The sequence below is a fragment of the Bos mutus genome, chromosome 17 (assembly GCF_027580195.1).
Source record: "Bos mutus isolate GX-2022 chromosome 17, NWIPB_WYAK_1.1, whole genome shotgun sequence".
NCBI classification, from domain to species: domain Eukaryota; kingdom Metazoa; phylum Chordata; class Mammalia; order Artiodactyla; family Bovidae; genus Bos; species Bos mutus.
The window spans coordinates 58,938,069-58,957,425 of NC_091633.1; the positions used below are offsets into that span (position 1 = coordinate 58,938,069).

General features: G+C 39.6%; 1 protein-coding gene across 1 annotated transcript in view; it reads left to right on the forward strand.

Moving 5' to 3' along the window:
- HHIP (hedgehog interacting protein) overlaps window positions 1-19,357 on the forward strand; it is a 116,051-nt gene that overhangs the window by 84,368 nt on the left and 12,326 nt on the right. The window contains 1 exon segment of the mRNA XM_070386594.1: window positions 350-431. Coding sequence (XP_070242695.1) covers window positions 350-431 — 82 coding nt within the window.

Here is a 19,357-nt window from a genome sequence, read left to right on the forward strand (position 1 = left end):
TACCACTGGTACCACCTGGGAAGCCCAGTATACATATAGACATACACACGGGGCTTCCCATGTGGTAAAGAATCAGTGATTTAACAAAAAAATCCACCTGCCAATGCAGAAGACATAGGAGACTTGAGTTTGATCCCTGGGTCAGGAAGATCCCCTGGAGGAGGAAATCGCAACCTGCTCTAGTATTCTTGCCGAGATAATCCCATTGTCAGAGGAGTCTAGTGGGCTACAGTCCATGGGGTCGCAAAGAGTCAGACACGATTTTAGCAACTGAGTATACACACGCAGTCAATGAAAGGTAAAGCCTTACAATACTGTGAACTAACTTACGGTATTTCTCTCTCCATAGGTGAAGTTTACATTCTATCAAGTAGTAAAAGTATGACCCAGACTCACAATGGAAAACTCTATAAAATTATTGATCCCAAAAGGTGAGTTTTTTTTAATATTCTATTAAGTCAAGTAATATTCTCTTAAGTTATTCCAGTGCATTCAAATTAGTGATGGAATTGCAATTAGCACTCAAAGATGAACATTTCTGCCCTGTCCATCTGCTGAGTGCTCTCCTGAGAGACCCTCAGCTCCAGTCTCTAAAACTTAGACTTCAATACCCTGACCTTCAAAAGTGTTATTTTGATCATGTACATAGCCATAGCATCCTTGTAGTCAGCAGAGAGCTGCTGACTACAGGGTCGGCTGGCTACAGTCCATGGGGTCGCAAAGAGTTGGACACAACTGAGCAACTGAGCATGCTCACACGCAAGGAAAGTTTTTTTGGCAGTTCAGCATCGAAGCCTTGTTTCACACTATCTGGAAGCGCACAGCTTCTGTGACCAAACAAATGAAAACTACAGAAGTATTTTGTTATTGCTTCAGCAAAAGGAAGATGTGAATGTTTTCATCCTTTAGAGAATATAATTATCCCTCCCCTGCTACCCTCTACCCACCTAACCCAACTTCAGCACACACTCAACTTTCAAATTATCTTGGGTCATCACGAATCAGTTGTTAATTTCATGGATAAAATCAGAACTCTCAGAAGCCACTAAAATTACATACTATGAAATAGATTTTAGGTGTAAGTTTAGAAACAATTATTGCAGGACTTCAGTATACTCATGTATATGACCACTGGAGAACCAGTTGTGGTCAGACTGTAGCTTCACAGTGCTATGAATTTTTAATCCTTTTTTTTTTTCAAACTTTTTACTGAAACATGTATTCAGAAAAGGCCCCAAATCATAAGCATACAGTATGACAGTTTTTCATAAGTGACACACACTGTAACCAGCACCCAGAAGAAGGGATGGAAGGATACAGGTGGCCTGAAGACCCCTCATTTCTATTTCCAGTTACCTCCCCTGCCAAGAGCAATCATCCTGTGACCTCTAACAGCATAGATTAGCTTCTCCCATTTTTGAACTTCCCAGGTGGCACAACGGTAAGGAATCCACCTGCCAATGCAGATGACTCAGGTTCGATCTCACATGGGTGGGCATGATCCCCTGGAGGAGGAAATGGCCACCCACTCCAGTAATCTTGCCTAGGAAATCCTATGGACAGAGGAGTCCGGTAGGCTATAATCCATGGTGTCTCACAGAGTTGGTATATGACTAACTGACCTAGCACATTTTTGAACTTTGTATAAGTGGAATCGTATAAGATGTACTCAGTTGTTTCTGGTTTCTTTTGCCCAACATTATCTGTATTTATCTGAGATTTATGTGTATTAAAATGCTACTATGTGAGTGAATTTCTAATTCTTTCTGTGCTAAGTTAACCTCATGAGCCCATGTGCAAATTGAAATCCCCAAATTTCAAGTCTCTTTTAGGAGAAAAACATTCCAATAATCCAAAAAGTTTACTAAAAGCATTCATTTAATTCCCCTTTAAAAATATTTGTAGGTTATAAATTGGGTATGTTTTTCTGAAAAAAATCACTGACTAACAAATGGAGGTTCTTGTTCTTTTTCCATCCCAGAAAGCATTCATTGCCTTTCCTGAGAAAAATACAGGTTGACGTTGGTGTTGCAGAACAAAAAGGAATAATCAATGCTAAATGGTCTGTGATAGAGGACATCATATATCCCCATCTGTCACACAGCGATGATGATAGCTTTCCTTCTCTATTTAACAGTATGCATTTTCTTTCACGATAAGAGAAGTACCCATCTACACACTGTAAGGGTTCTCTTCCTCCTTGAGTGTCCTTCATGCGAAGCAAACTAACGAATGAAAAAAAAAAATCAGAAATCAGACACCTTGGTGATTATTGAAGTTGGCGATATTAAGAACAAACATCAAACCAATGTTAATTCATGAACTAGCAGCCTTCTAATGATTCAGAATGCAGTCTAGGGCTTCACTCAGATTAATGCCATTCGTTTTGAAATAGCCATTGTTATTCCATTATGATTGTCAAAGTTGATACGCCTTTGCAAGCTTTCTGCTGTATTACTCATTCTTGATCCTCACAGAAAGGTTTCTCTCCTCCTATAGATTGTTTAGTCTGCTGGTGGTGAGTTGAGGTGAATGTTACACCTTCAGTCCATTATTAGTGTCTAATTACCAGGGTTGCCGTGAGGGGCCTTGGCTCTGCGATCTCGGGGCCTCCTCTCGTAGGGTGGTCTCAGAGTGACATACCTCAAAAGCCTGACTTTTCACTGTGGTGCCTGTTTCTGGTGAGTCCTGTCACGTGTGGGGCCAGGGTTAAGAGGTGTGTTTGGTTTTGAGGAGGTGGGGGGGATTAACAGAGTCCCAGAGACACCGTCCTTGTACACAGGCCTAGGCATACATTTCAAAATTAAACGGACTGTAAGAAAACAAATGTTTTCATAAACACTTGTTGGGAGCCGCATGCTGTTTCGATTTGGATGCCAGCGTTTATTATTATAGTAGTTCTCCCGACACGAGTGGAAGTTCTGTATAAGCAGACACTTTAGTATATGTGAATGGGGCTATTTTGGAAACAAGAGCAAATTACTACCCTCACAGTGTTAATAGAATGTCTGCTTCAGGGCACAACTGCTTTTCTAAAACACTTAAGGGAGAATTTGAAGAAAGAGCCTCATCAACCAAAAAAAAGAAGAAGAAGAAGAATCCACAGACATTTCTTGTTACAACAAATATCTCATTCCAATTAAAATCTTAGATTAACTGTATTCTTGTGGAGGAACCCCAGACTTGTTCGAATAATGTTTTCAGAATAAATTTCAAGTATCAGTTGACTCATGGCCTTAAAAGAGAACAATAAATCATAGAAATCTTATATTTTGTATCATGTCATAGAAGTTCCATTCTCATACACCATAAGATTTATGTTCTCTCTTTTTTCGTGCACACACACACACCAAAATGAAGCTTGTAGACACAGCAGTGGAAGGAGAGGAGAAGGTGGGATGAATTGAGACAGTAGCATCGACATATATACAGTACCGTGTCTGAAACAGAGAGCTCGTGGAAAGCTGCTGTACAGCACAGGGAGCTCAGCTCAGTGCTCTGACATGATCTAGAAGGGTGGGAGGGGAAGGAGGCTCACCAGGGAGGGGCTATGTGAACACATGTAGCTTACTCACATTTGTTGTACTGCAGAAGCCAATACAACATTGTAAAGCAATTTTCCTCCAATTAAAAATAATTTTTAAAAAAGAAGATGCAGGAATTTATAAACCATATGCCATATTCTTGGGTCATTTTGATAAGATCAGATGAGGTCCCAGCATTACCACTTCCATCTGTAAGGACAGTCTGGTCTCAGGCTATCTGTTGTTTGAGCGCTCAGTCGCTCAGGGGTGTCCGACTCTCTGTGACCCGTGGACTGCAGGCCACCAGGCTCCTCTGTCCATGGAATTCTCCAGGCAAGAATACTGGAGTGGGTTGCCATTTTCTCCTCCAGGGGATCTTCTCGACCCAGGGATCAAACCCATGTCTTCCACGTCTCCTGAATTGCAGGCAGATTCTTTACCCACTGAGCGACCTGGGAAGCCCTCAGCCTATATATTACTTAACTATTGACATAAATGTAAAATCCTTTACAGTGGGCATCCTTCTCAGAAAGGATGGTTTGATACCTTATTATAAAAAACACAAATGCCATTGTAATCAAAGGAAACTTCCATGAGAATACAACCAGCTTTCTCTACAGCTTAACTAGGACATAAGAGATTTTAAGGGAAAAGCAGAAAAGAGATGAACGTTGCCTCCATCTTAGCATGGGAATACCTTCAGAGATAGAAAAATTAAGTCTCATGGCGGAGTGGAGTTAGGATTGAATCAATGCCAATCTCCCAGTTTACTGGCCCACCTCACTAGGTCCCCTGAAGCCTCGAGTATTGGGTTCTGCGTACCCTGGTCTGGGACTCCTTCAGCCAGCATATCAATGCATAGAGCACAGGAACTGGGCCATCATTTTAGTTTCATTTAGTAGTGCCCCCAGAGGCTGGTTAAGATGAGGAAGTTGATCCTGGCAGGCCCAGTAGTCAGATGATCTTGTCTCTGAATCTTGGAATGCGGATGTGACCGCACTGTGCCCTCTGCCTGGCTGTCAAGTGCAGGTGGACATTCTGCTTCCGCCTCGCAGAGCTCTGTGAAGATAATGTAATGGATTTAAAGCCTGTGCTATTCTTCAGTACCATTGGTGTTCATTCCATGCACTCAAGAATTATTTCAGGTGATTGATCTCACAGCTTTTTGAGGTTGTTTTAGTGCCAAAATTGGGGTCAAGATGTCCACAGAGTTTTAAAGAACTCTTTGCAACCCCATGGACCTTAGCCCACCAGGATCCTCTGTCCATGGAGTTCTCCAGGCAAGCATACTGGAGTGGGTTGCCATTCCCTACTAGGGGATTTTCCTGACACAGGTATTGAACCCAGGTCTCCTGTATTTTAGGCGTGTTCTTTACTGTCTGAGTCAGCAGGGAAAGAACTCTGAGTCTAGTTTTCAATTGTTCAAGTCATGTCTTAGAGGCTTGTTCTTTGTTAAATCTTTTCAGAATCACACAAGTGCTCCTGAGGAGTGGAAATGGAAGAATTCTAACAGAGTTATGAATTTACCAAGCTTCATTTTTATAGAATGCAAATCTTTTCACACTATTGAAAAAGATTCTTTAATTTTTGTTTCAGATGAACTGAAACTAAAGGCCCTTTTTTGACCTGGAAATATTTCCAGGGTTATTTCTCCAGGAATTTGTAAAACAAAATCATTCTTAAACATACTGAGTTAATTACCATGTACCCAGTCTTTCTCTTTTTTAACACCTTGCTTATCTGTTATACCCACTCAAATCACACAGCCCATTCCCTTAAAAGGTCTATAAATTAACTGCAAATTCCCAGCTTCAGAGCTTATTTTACAGAAACATCCTATCTCCAGACTCCTGTATGACCAATATCAAAAACTGCCCTCATGCCTAAACCAGGGTGTCTAAGTATTTATGGTTTTACTGTTCGTATACCAGCTGCTAAAAGAAAAACTATGACTTTTATCTTGCAATCACTCCCAATTCACCTAAACCCTTTCTGTTTAAGGACTGTTGCTGCTAGTAACAATAGTCTGCAATGTTCTTCTGTTTAGGTATGGGTTATTTGGAAGTCTGGAAACTAATAAATATGGTGGTATTAATATTAAAAAAAAAAAAAACCTGCTCTTCTGTCTCCTCCCCACTATGCCCCCACTCACTGTTCTTTGTTTACTTTTTTCTTAATATCTTCATCCTACTCCTTAGTATGCTGGATGCTGAAGAGTGCTTTTTTTTTTTTCCCACAAAAAAAAAATCACTTCATGAGAGGAAATTGGTTCTGTTTATCCTTCGCATATGTCTCAGGGAGCTGGCAGGCAGCTCTGCCATCCTAAAGAAAGCCGTGCATAATGGAGAGGGTTTAGCCCAATAAGCCAGTCTAGTCCCAATTCATCAGTCGGAGTTTTATGCAAGTGGCCTCCCTAGGTTGATAAATCCCCACAGTGCCTGTTGACCCAGCTGCCAAGTCCTCTTGCTGCGGGCGGTGTTTTCAGGCCACCCTGACGGTAATACAAACTGTTTAGCAGCTCCATTGACCTCTCAGCTATTAACAGGGACACAGGCTCGACGAGGGACTAGTTTTCAAACATGACAGAATTTCTTAACACTAGAGGTCATGAACAAGTATATGCCTTATAAAAATCCATTCAGCATGGTGGATTTGAAGTCAAAAAGACAAGGGAAGCATGGTCCACATTTTTGCTATGGTTTTTCTACATTCCCAATCACCAAAAATGGCATACACTTATGTGCCCGCTTACATTTTATTCTTAATATGCTATAGCTTATGTTGTGGTGCACAATATTTTTAGCTAACAAATCCTTCCTAAATTGCCAGAAGCATATGAAAATTTAAAGATATATTACAAAAGAATGGAATGAGATAAACTTTTAATGAATGGATGAGAATGCATACATAATATATTGTCTAAGGATAACTGGAATTTTATTCATTCTTTACCAAGACTTGTTGTTTGTGTATATATGTACACAGACATACTTAAAGACACTCAAATAGTCCATATAAGTCTATGTTGCACCATCACCTATTTCAAGATACATACAAAATATTATATCATAATTTATTAAAATTTTTATTGAAATGACCCTGTTATTTTAAAAGCCTATACTATAAGACTTCTTATATTTAGATCCTATTTCCTGAAGATGTCACATGTGACCACAGTATTCGAGGGAATTTTCTGCTTTATATTAATTATATAGTCTTTCTTAAACTATTAATTTTGAATGTTGGTATATCAGTTCCTAGAGTAATTGTACAGATTGCTATGAAAACTTGATTGAATTGCCACTTACAAGTGGCATTTGTTAAAAAGGCAGAAAATGGAGAATGCTGCCGCTAAGTCACTTCAGTCGTGTCCGACTCTGTGTGACCCCATAGACGGCAGCCCACCAGGCTCCCCCATCCCTGGGATTCTCCAGGCAACACTGGAGTGGGTTGCCACTTCTTTCTCCAATGCATGAAAGTAAAAAGTGAAAGTGAAGTCACTCAGTCGTGTCTGACCCTCAGCGACCCCATGGACTGTAGCCTACCAGGCTCCTCCGTGCATGGGATTTTCCAGGCAGGAGTACTGGAGTGGGGTGCCATTGCCTTCTCCGAAAATGGAGAATATGAGTAGCTAAAAATGTAGTCTTCAAAAAGAGACTCATTTGTTGAGTCAAAAACTTTTAAAAGCATTTCTTTTTTTGTTTATTTTGTTAATAATTTATTTTTTATTGAAGGATAATTAAAAGCATTTCTTTTCAATATCCATGTTTCTTCCCTGCCTGGGACAATGGTGGAAATCTGTTACAAGACCTTCTGAATGTCATACTTTTATTGTAAGACAGTATACCATCAGATATTGCAGTTCTTGAGATAAAGACAGATTTAATCTTGCATGGAACAGCCACATAAATTTGTAAAAAATGCTTTCTAGAGGAAGATGCGCTTTCTAAAGACACATATTGTACCCTAGTATCATTTTTTTTAACTAATTCACTTTATTTGATTAAAAAAACTGTTGCTTAAATGCCTCATTTTTATCAATATTGACAAGTGAATTGAAAGGTGTAACATCAAAATTTGAAAATTTGTCATCCTGATAGTCTTCAAAGAGAATTTAAGGTGACATTTTTGTGCTATTTTAAAGGATAGAAACTTGTTCCAAATCTTACTTCCCACTTAAAACATTGGTCACCAGTGTTTCTTATTTAGTGTCTAATATTTTTATCACTTATGGCTTATAAGTTATGTTTTTAAGTTAAAAAATTTATTTTGGACATAAAATTCTGAACAGAATTTGATTCCTTCTTTATATTAGGGTGCAATTGCATTGACTTTTTATTGAACCCTAATTTTTCAGTTTTTATTTTCTATCAGAGTAAGTCTAGTTATACAAGATTGAATCATGAGATTTAATGAGTCTGCAGGTATCTTTGGCTTGTCTCCTGTGTGCAAGGTATTGTATTATGTATTATGAAAGTGAAGTGAAAGTGAAAGTTTCTCAGTCGTGTTCGACTTTTTGTGACCCCATGATCTATACAGTCCATGGAATTCTCCAGGCCAGATTACTGGAGTGGGTAGCCTTTCCCTTCTCCAGGGGATCTTCCCAACCCAGGGATCAAACCCAGGTCTCCTGCATTGCAGGCAGATTCTTTACCAGCTGAGCCACCAGGGAAGCCCAAGAATATACTAGAGTGGGTAGCCTCCATTATGCATTATGAAGGGATAATATACATGAGAATTTAGTCCTTTTCTCTAAGGAGCTTATTTTTGTCTTAAATCAAGAGATTGCACACATTGTCTAAAACATTAGCAATGTTCTCAGAGATAAATATTGCCACTCTGGAACAACAAAATTATGTCAAAACATGGTAAGTTATAAATTGCCAAATTAATGGTCCAGAAGGCAATAGGTACCAAGGTGGGTAAAACTCACCATAATTTGGCTTCCTGGTCCAGTCTGTTCTGCTATGCTGTGATTTACTTTCAGACTAATTAACTCACCTATAAAAAAAAGGATGGTTGCATAACATGGAAATTATGTAGCTTTCCAAGCAACTAAAGCCAGAATGACAAGAGGATCAAGGCCTCAGCCTGACTTGTCCAGGCAGAAGGAGCCTCCCCAGTTGAGTTAAAACAAGAAAGAAGCATGGCGCTGAGTTCCCCCACCCAACCCCAGGGCCATTGCATGGCTCTTCACAGGTTTCACTTCCTCCTGAGATCAAAGCCTCACTTCTGTGGTTTTTGGTTTTGTGTGTGTGTGTGTGTTTTAATTAATTTTTATTGGAGTATGCTGCTGCTTCAGTCATGTCCGACTGTGTGATCCTAAGGACTGCAGCCTGCCAAGCTCCTCTGTCCATGGGATTCTCTAGGCAAGAGTACTAGAGTGGGTTGCCATGCCCTCCAGATCTTCCCAACCCAGGCATCAAACCCGGGTCTCCTGCATTGCAGACGGATTCTTTACCATTGAGCCACCAGGGAAGCAGTTGCTTTATACTGTTGTGTTAGCTTCTGCCGTGCATCAAAGTGAGTCAGCCGTGCATATGTATGTATGTCTCCCCTTTGGACTTCCTTCCCACATAGGTCACCTCAGTGCTTTAAGTAGAGTTCCCTGTGGTGTACACCAGGTTCTCATTAGTTACCTATTTTATACTTGCATGCTCAGTCACTCAGTCGTATCTGACTCTGCGTGACCCCATGGACAGTGGCCCAGGCTCCTCTGTCTGTGGGATTTTTCAGGCAAGAATACTGAACAGTGTGGGTTGCCATTTCCTCCTCCAGGGGATCTTCCCAACCCAGGGATTGAACCCATGTCGCCTGACTCTCCTGCCTTGGCAGGTGGATTCTTTACCACTGAGCCACCTGGGAAACCTACTATTTTATACACAGTATCAATAGCGTACGTGTATGTCAGTCCCAGTCTCCAAATTCCTCCCACCCCTCTCCTTTCCCTTTTGATATCCATATATTTGTTCTCTACATCTGTGTCTCTATTTATGCTTTGCAAATAATATCATGTACACCATTTTCTAGATTCCACATTTATGCGTTAATATACGATATTTTCTGTGCTTCTCATCTCCCCTGAGTGAATCTCTCCTCCACCTGCAGGTGATCTCTGGTATCCCTGGGATACCCTCTCCATGGCACCACATTTTACTTTTGTTAGTGCTTTAGGTACAGAGTTGCATAGATCTTGAGGAGTCTGCCCCAGCTCTATTTTTCCTATAAACCTTATTTTTATTATATAAGATTTTTCAGGAACAAGTCCACTGAGTTAAAGTGAAATGCCTGTTTTTCTAATAATTATAGTAGACCAGTTTCTGAATTAAAGACATAACAAAAATAGTACAAGAAACACCTAAGGCAATTTAATAAAATTGGACTTTGTTTCTCCCTAAAAGCAAACAACCTTATCTAGTTTCATTAGTCATTTCTCCTAGGTTTTCCTTTCAAGGAAATATATACCTTTTCATTTCCTAATTTCCCCCTGGAAATACATGCATTGAGTTAAGCTGATAAAATTGAATGAAGGCAATTCACACACCCTTTTAGATACTTGTGTATCTTGCTGGTGGTGTTTGGATAGGAGGTTAATAAAGGGCCTGAAATACAGTGCCTAGCTCCCTTTGTTCCTGAAGAGGACCAGTTGAGTAAAAATCTATGCTAGAAAAGAATTCCAGATTATCTTGACTTAGGCTGTATGAGAGTTATTTCATATTTTCATCCATGTTCTAATCTTCTAAACTTGGGAGTAACAAGGTCAGCCCTATCTCATGCGGATAAAGTTGAATGTGAAGTTACTGAAAGGTGTAAGTGGCTTCGATATCTGCTTTTATTCGGTTTGTATCTTTAACCATTGAACAAAACTGAGGAGGTATTTGTGAACTTTCTAATAATTTCATTAACACTACTGCACAACAGCAGTCTTTTCACACGAAAGTAATGCTCAAAATCCTTCAAGCTAGGCTTCCACAGTGTGTGAACTTGAGAACTTCCAGATGTACAAGCTGGATTTAGAAAAGGCAGAGAAACTAGAGATTAAATTGCCAACATCTGTTGGATCATAGAAAAAGCTAGAGAATTCCAGAAAAACATCTGCTTCAGTGACTATGCTAAAGCCTTTGACAGTGTAGATCACAACAAACTGTGGAAAATTCTTAAAGAGATGGGAATACCAGACCACCTCACCTGCCTCCTGCAAAACCTGCATGCAGGTGAAGAAGCCACAGTTAGAACTGGACATGGAACAACAGACTGGTTCAGAATTGGGAAAGGAGTACATCAAGGCTGTATATTGTCACTCTGCTTATTTAACTCATGTGCAGAGTACATCACGTGAAATGCCAGGCTGGATGAAGCACAAGCCGGAATCAAGGTTGCTGGGAGAAATATCAGTAACCTCAGATATGCAAATGACACCACACTTATGGCAGAGAGTGAAGAAGAACTAAAGAGCCTTTTGATGAAAGTGAAAGAGAAGAGTGGAAAAGTTGGCTTAAAACTCAACATTCAGAAAACTAAGACCATGGCATCTGGTCCCATCACTTCATGGCAAATAGATGGGGAAACAATGGAAACAGTGAGAGATTTTATTTTGGGAGGCTCCAAAATCACTGCGGCCATGAAATTAAAAGATGCTTGCTCCTTGGAAGAAAAGCTATGACCAACCTAGGCAGCATATTAAAAAGCAGAGACATTACTTCACCAACAAAGGCCCATCTAGTCAAACATATGATTTTTCCAGTAGTCATGTATGGATGTGAGAGTTGGACTATAAAGAAAACTGAAGAATTGCTGCTTTTGACCTGTGTTATTGGAGAAGACTCTTGAGAGTCCATTGGACTGCAAGGAGATCCAACTAGTCCATCCTAGAGGAAATCAGTCCTGAATATTCATTGGAAGGACTGATGCTGAAGCTAAAACTCCAATACTTGAGCCACCTGATGCGAAGAACTGACTCATTGGGAAAGCCCTTGATGCTGGGGAAGATTGAAGGCAAGAGGAGAAAGGGACGACAGAAGATGAGATGGTTGGATGGTATCACCAACTCTATGGACATGAGTTTGAGTAAGCTCCGGGAGTTGGTGATGGACAGGATAGCCATGGGGCCTCAAAGAGTCAGAGACATTGAGCAACTGCACTGATGTATGGATGTGAGAGCTGGACAATAAAAAAGGCTGAGCACTGAAGAATTGATGCCTTTGAACTGTGGTGCTGGAGAAGACTATTCAGAGTCCCTTGGACAGCAAGGAAATCAAACCAGTCAATCCTAAAGGGAATCAACCCTGACTATTCATCGGAAGGACTGAAGCTGAAGCTGAAGCTCCAATACTTTGGCCATCTGATTCGAAGATCCAACTCATTGGAAAAGACCCTGATGCTGGGAAAGACTGAAGGCAGGAGGAGAAGGGGATGATAGAAGATGAGATGGTTGAATGGCATCACTGATTCAATAGACATGAGTTTGAGCAAAGGTGAAGACAGGGAGATGGTGAAGGACAGGGAAGACTGGGGTGCTGCAGTCCATGGGGTTGCAAAGAGTCAGACACAACTGAGTAACTGAACAACAATAGCACTAGGCAGTCCAACAAATATTGTTATATTAATGCATATATGTAGAATCTAGAAAAATGGTATAGATGATCTTATCTGCCAAGCAGAAATAGCGACACAGACATAGATAACAAAGGAGTGGGCACTATGGGGGCACAAATGTGTGGACAGACTATGGACACTCCTATGTCTAAGTGATCATGTGCTCAGCAGTTAAGTCACGGACCTTAGAATAAAGTCAACCTTCCCTGGTGGCTCAGAGGGTAAAGTGTCTGCCCGCAATGCGGGAGACCTGGATTCAATCCCTGGGTCGGGAAGATCCCCTGGAGAAGGAAAAGGCAACCCCCTCTGGTACTGGAAAATCCCATGGACAGAGAAGCCTGGTAGGCTACAGTCCATGGAGTCTCAAAGAGTTGGACACAACTGAGCGACTTCACTTTCGCTTGGCCCCAGAGCAAAGAGCCCAAGCCTAGCCCTGCTCTTCAGTGCCTTTCAGAACAGAAAAATGAGAAATTTTGAGAACAGAAAAATGCAGTGGTTTGAGAAATAAGGTAGAGCACTGGTTTTCCCATTCTAAATTTGAATTATAGAAATATACAGTACAAATTAATAATGTTTAATAAGACCAACAATGTATATAACTTCAGAGGTATTCTTAAATTTGTTTTCTTTTCCTTCATTCCAATATCAGGGTTTACAGAGGACGTACATAAAAAGATTTTTCTAAGTGGCCTACATGTGATATAATATCAAAGAAGGCATTCCTTAAGAAGGAAATGAAAGCAAGTAGCTCTTAAAACATTCAATTTTTTGATAGATCTCAAATGGTACTTGAAAAATGTGGTTAGGAAATGTGTATTGCCCTCTATATAGCCATGAAGTCCTGTGAAACCAGTTTTGCATGATAACACAGAAACAGATTCCATAGTCTCTGTTCTCTGACCTGGAATAGGATTGCATTATGAATATATAAGATTCCTCACAGCCAAATTGAATTTGTATGGTGTATTATCATTTTAACAGGTGCTACAAAATGGTTATATGTAGTCGGAATCCAGGCTTCTACTCCTCATGGGTAAACTGACACCTTGAAAAGAGAAATGTCAACATGAAAAAGAAGAATTTAGTGACCACCCAAACCAAAAAAATTATCCAGACTGAAAATAAACAAAAATTCCTTTGTATGTTGACCTTGGGGAAGGATCCTAAAATGAGTATTTAAAAGATGACACAGTACTAATATACTAGTCCTCATTCCTATGCCTCAAGCTATACAAATGGGAAAATAGTAAAAATCTCACCAATCATGAGAAGTTTTCCATTTTCTTAATTTTTTTTTTTGAGGCAAAAGTGCTGAGTCATGATTTTAGAACCTATGCATGTTTATGGATTATCACCTATGTATCCAAATGCTTGCAGAGTGAGGAGATCATTAAGCCATCAAATCTGGTGGTGCAGGAAGGCTGCCTCCTTGGGCAGAGGTCATATTCCATCTAGTAAAGATTCTAGTAAAGATTCCAGAATCTTTCCTGGAAGCTCCTGACCACATTAATTTATGGCCCCCCATTAATCACCATTGGCTGGGAATGGCCCTAAATTAGAAAAGTCCCTCTGTAACTTGACTATGCATGTGAATCTCTTGATAAATTGAGTGAAGTGCAGGCTCTGATTCTATATGTCTGGGAGGGGCCTGAGATTCTGCATTTCTGACAAACTTCTAGGTGGTGCTAAGGCTGCTGTTCTGTGTCACAGTGAGTAATGAGGATTTAGACTTAACAGTTTTTCCTACCTCATGAGAATTGGAAGAAAACATGAAAATAGTTTGGCAAAAAAAAAAAAGGGAGCTGCCATTAACTGAAATAGAGAAGCTCCTCCCTCCTTGTAGGAGGATCAGGATTGTGTGCATGCCAAGTCACTTCAGTCATGTCCGACTCTTTGCAAACCTATCAACTGTAGCCTTCTAGGCTCCTCTGTCCATGGGATTCTCCAGGCAAGAATACTGGAGTGGATTGCCATGCCCTCTTCCAGGGGATCTTTCTGACCTAGGAATTGAACCTGAATCTCTTATGTCACCTGCATTAGCAGGTGGGTTCTTTACCACCAGCACCACTTGGGAAGTCTGAGGGTCAAGACTGAGGTGTGGATATCAGAAGCTCAGTTTGGACTATGTAAATAATGCTGAAGTCACACATACTGCAATTCTCCAATTGCAAATACTAGACTAGAAATATTTTCTCTATTCCTCCTTAGAATTTCCATTAGGATCCTTTTATTATTCCCCATTTTATAATTTTTGGGGTTCAGTGGTAAAGAACCCTTCTACCAATTCAGAAGATACAGGTTTGATCCCTAGATCAGGAAGATCCCTGGAGAAGGAATGGCAACCTACTCCTATATTCTTGCCTGGGAAATCCCATGGACAGAGGAGCCTGGCAGGCTACACTGCATGGAGTCACAAACAGTCAGACACAACTGAGTGACTAAACAACAACAATTGTATAATTTAATTTTCTACTTTCTATTATAAAGATGACTAGTTGCCAAAAAAAAAAAGGAAAATAGTTTTGCAAAGGTTTTAGTTGTAAGGGATCACTTTTCCATGTGTCCCAACATGACTGTGGATAAAGGAATAAGGGAATTCCCTGGTGGTCTAGTGGTTAGGACTCTGCTCTCTGACTGTTGAGAGCCTGAGTTTGATCCCCAGTCAGGGAAATAAGATTCCACAAGAAAAAAAAAGAGTAAGACAGTTCTTACATCACCTCCTAAATCACCTCAAGCAGAACACTGTCTACGAGAAGCTGAAGAATGAGCACATCTTCTGAAACTTTCAACGATTCAGAATCTTATAAAAGAGTATTACTCGTGATCAGTGTACCTTGTTTTATAATAACATGAATTTAAAACCTGAACCCCTTAAAAAAATTTCAGAATGAACACTTCACTTTTTGTAAAAGACACAATAGATCGGTCTCTGCAGCACTCACTCTGAAGATCAGGCCTGCTAAGACAGATCTTATCCCTGTGCGTCCATACAGATGGATAGAGACTTCCCATTGATTGAGTCAGTCACTTATTAAATTAAAGATCCTAAAATTAAAATCATTCTTTAACCCACTACACAGAGACAGTCACCATTGGCCTTAGCTATTCACAAAAAATCATCATGATATGATGTGTGTTATAAATTACTTGGGTTTCTCAATATTCTCCTTTATTTCAAGAAAGTGTCTAAAGCTTTGTACTACTACACAAAATGAATCAAAGTAGATTTCTAAGAAAATGTCTTACATTTCTGAAAACAATGCTTTTATAGATTAGGAAATGTTGGGTAGTTTTCTGTTCTAACCCTTTAGTGTTTCATTATTTGTCATGTGTAAAGGGATTAGGAAATGTGTTTTTCTAATTAGGAAATTTAAATTAAATTTCTGAGAATTATGGAGAATAACTGTCAACAAATGGACACCATATATTCTTTATTAAAAACCTAAATATCTTCTTAGGTAAGTTTCTGTTTTGAAAGCTATCTCAGACTTCATTCAGTAGATGTAAGGGTCTAAAAGTTTAAAAAATAATTGTTTAAAAGGAGAATACTATTTAAGCAATTCTTATTAAGGCTATATTAAAATGCCCAAATTCCTGGTTCAATAAAAATTAAGAATGAAAAATGAGTGTATCTATCACAGGTATATACTCTAGATTTGTGTTTAGATCCCATGTAGGTGTGTATATGTAATAATTTTGAAATACGAGATGGTCTATTTCAAGGTGACAATAAAGTTCACATTTACTTCTTCTATTCCCTTTTCTTAATTCTTATTTATTCCATGTAAAGGAAACTTCCTTCTTTCAATGGAAGGAAGAAATGTCCCTAGAACAAAGAGTATGTGTGGAGAAAAGAAATGGTTGAGCTCTCCAACAATCTTTGTCAGGCTTTGTCAAATATATTATTAGAAAAATGAATTTTGATGTGTTGACTTAATTCCCAACTGGAGGAGAAAATAATCTTATCTCTTTATGTCTTGCTTACTTTTTAGCCTGTTGTTTATTTGTTATAATTATAATTAGTGTAAAAATGCTTTATTTAAAGTGAATTTAATTGTGTCTTGGAAGAATTTTTTAAGACTTGAGTTAATTTAGGCAACAGAAGGAAATACAATGAATTTAGTTTTATGCTTATGATATAAAAGTGTAGTGGTACAGTTTTAATCATATGCCTCCCCTAAATTGTCTGTTCCTAATATCATCACTCAACAGAATTTTAAGGAACCAAACACCCTTTTAAAATTACACTCATTTCATTCATTCAGCAGATTTTTAATAAGCATCCTGCATGTGCTATGCACTCTTATGGGTCCTGAAAGGACACAAGAGAAGAGAGGGAATTATTGGTCTTCATGGAATTTATATTCTAGATTTGAAAAAGTTTCTACTGTATGCATTTAGTTCAATAAACATATTGAAATTCCATGGTCTTTTCCTACCTCCTAGGACTGTAAGTAGTTGAGGAGATAAAATACTTGGGTAGCTTAAATATCATCTTTCTATCGTATCCCTCAACCCTAAATTAATTGCGTCCTCGTCTGTATTCCTGATGACTTCCTATGCCCTCTGTCATAGCAAAGATCCTACTGCCTCACACTTTGGTGTTCGCCTGTCTGCCCCACAGTGGTCTCCATGAGGACCAGGATTCTGTTTTGTCTTTGTCTTCTCCCCATGAAGAGTGTAGTGCCTGGCAGTCAGTGGCTGGACTCGAAGAGGACTGCATGTACAGATTTCGCCCTCAGAAAGCTTATATCAATGGGGAAGGGAAAGAAGAACTAGGACTCCTCATTCCTTAAGGAAAGTGAGGTCCAATAAGTGATGGGCTATGTTTGATGTACATTTTCATGTTCAAGGGTTCCCAATAGAATAATAGTTTAAAGGGAAGGGAGGGGCGGATTTTAACATGCTAAGTGAGGAATGTTAGTTGTCAACTTCATAAAAGAATAAAGTTATTTTTGTAGGTAATTAAATAAAAATTTAAGGGAATCATGTTTATATATGACAGCCACACAGTCTTATATAAACTAAACAAGCCCAAGCATGAAGCAATCGCATCTGCAGATAGATAAGCATTTGCTCTATCTTAAGCAAAATTAAAAAAAAAAAAATCAGAATTCCCTCCATAATCTGAGTTTACACACATTTGAATGTTTGGTGAAAATCAATCAAACTGTCTAATTGGAGGATCAGCGGGGAAACAAGGATCAGATATCCTGCCCTGAAAAACCATGCTTGTGAATCCCTGTGCATCCGACTGCCGTATCTGTTCCCAGTGCACGTGGCTCAGTGACCCTATACTTTGCTTCAGACAGGAAACATCTTCTGGTTGTAGCTGTTTGATCGAAGTCATTCTTGATCACATGGTGTCTTGTCTTTAGATTCATCTGCTCAGGTGTAAACCATATAATCAAGTAGCATGTGAGCTATGTTGACTGCACATTTTCCATCGCATGTAACATATTCCTGACACACTGTACTTCTGGGTCTCTTTTCTTGAATAAATTGGAAAGGAAAGGGCATGAACAAATGAAGTGAAACGAAAATCATTAGTTCACACGTAACATTTGTTCATTAGTAACAAATGAAGTGAAAACGAAAATCAATCATTCGTGTTTGACTCTTAGCAACCCTATGGACTATACAATCCATGGAATTCTCTAGGCCAGAATAGTGGAGTGGGTAGCCTTTCCCTTCTCCAGGGCATCTTTCCAACCCAGGGATCGAACCCGTCTCCCACATTACAGGTGGGTTCTTTACCAGCTGAGCCACGAGGGAAACCCAAGAATACTGGAGTGGGTAGCCTAAATAGAACTGGATAAATAGAATCTCAGTTGCCAGGAAAATGTGAACAATACCTGTTCACCAAATATCACTCAGTAAATGTGGTGATCTGTAATTCAGAAGAACATCATGACTTCTGAGAAACTGCTCTTCTGATGATCAAAATGCCACCATAGTATCTCAAACAAAATAAGAATTTTATGTGAGGGAAAAATTGAGCAGACTTGGGCTATTCAAAATAAGAAGGCAAAGATTTTCCCCTCACTTTCCTTGGCCATTTAATGTTTTCTCCACCATATCACCCTCTGTCCTTACTCCCAGAAAGATTTCTTTGGGGCAGGGAGTGGTGGGGAGAGACAAGGAAAATATTAGTGTGTTCAGAGTGAAAATGTAGAATGTCTTAAGTACCTTCACATAAACTGGACCATTTCTAGATTTAAATAAAAGGGTGAGTCAGTTTAAGGGAGTTTTCTGAATTGTCACAATAGTTGCAAAAATCAGTAATTTATTTAAAAAAATTTTTATTTTATATTGGAGTATGGTTGATCATGCGAAGAGTTGACTCATTGGAAAAGACTGATGCTGGGAGGGATTGGGGGCAGGAGGAGAAGGGGGCAACAGAGGATGAGATGGCTGGATGGCATCACTGACTCAATGGACGTGAGTCTGAGTGAACTCGGGGAGTTGGTGATGGACAGGGAGGCCTGGCGTGCTTCAATTCATGGGGTCGCAAAGAGTCGGACACGACTGAGCGACTGAACTGAACTGAACGGAACTGATGGTTGATCAACAATGTTGTGTTCATTTCAGGTGTACAGCAAAGGGATTCAGTTCTACATATATATGTATCCTCTTTCAAATTCTTTTCTCATTTAGAATATTGCAGAATATTGAGCAGAATTCCCTGTGCTATCCATTAGGTTCGTATTAGATATCTGTTTTATATATAGCAGTGCATACATGTTCATCCCAGACAACACTTTCAACAGAGAGTGGGTTTTAATTGGAGAGAAGAGCTAAAGAAGTCACTGGATATTTTAAATATGGTTTTGAGTCATTGTAGAAACAGTCTCAGATCAGACCTCAAATTATTATCACAGTTCACATTGCCATGGGGCATAACAAGATAACCTGTCTCAAAAAAACTAAGGCTGCGGGGCCTAATTATTTGCTTCTCTCAGAAAGCTGTATCATTTAGCTCTGTGGTGGTCCTGACCCATAATTATCACCTTCTTTGTTATGGTACTTAAGGACTCCAACTGACTTGGCCTTCTTCATGGTGGTGATTTGACTGGTGATGAAGCGTTTGTTTACATTCCTTCCCTGAAAAGAGCTTTCTCACCACACTGAGGCGCAGGTAGAGGTGACTGATAGCAAAGGGCCATTGCAAATTTTTTCTCAAAGATGAGGTCATGAGCAGTTGGGATCATGCTTCTAGCCTGAACCGCCTTGAAAGA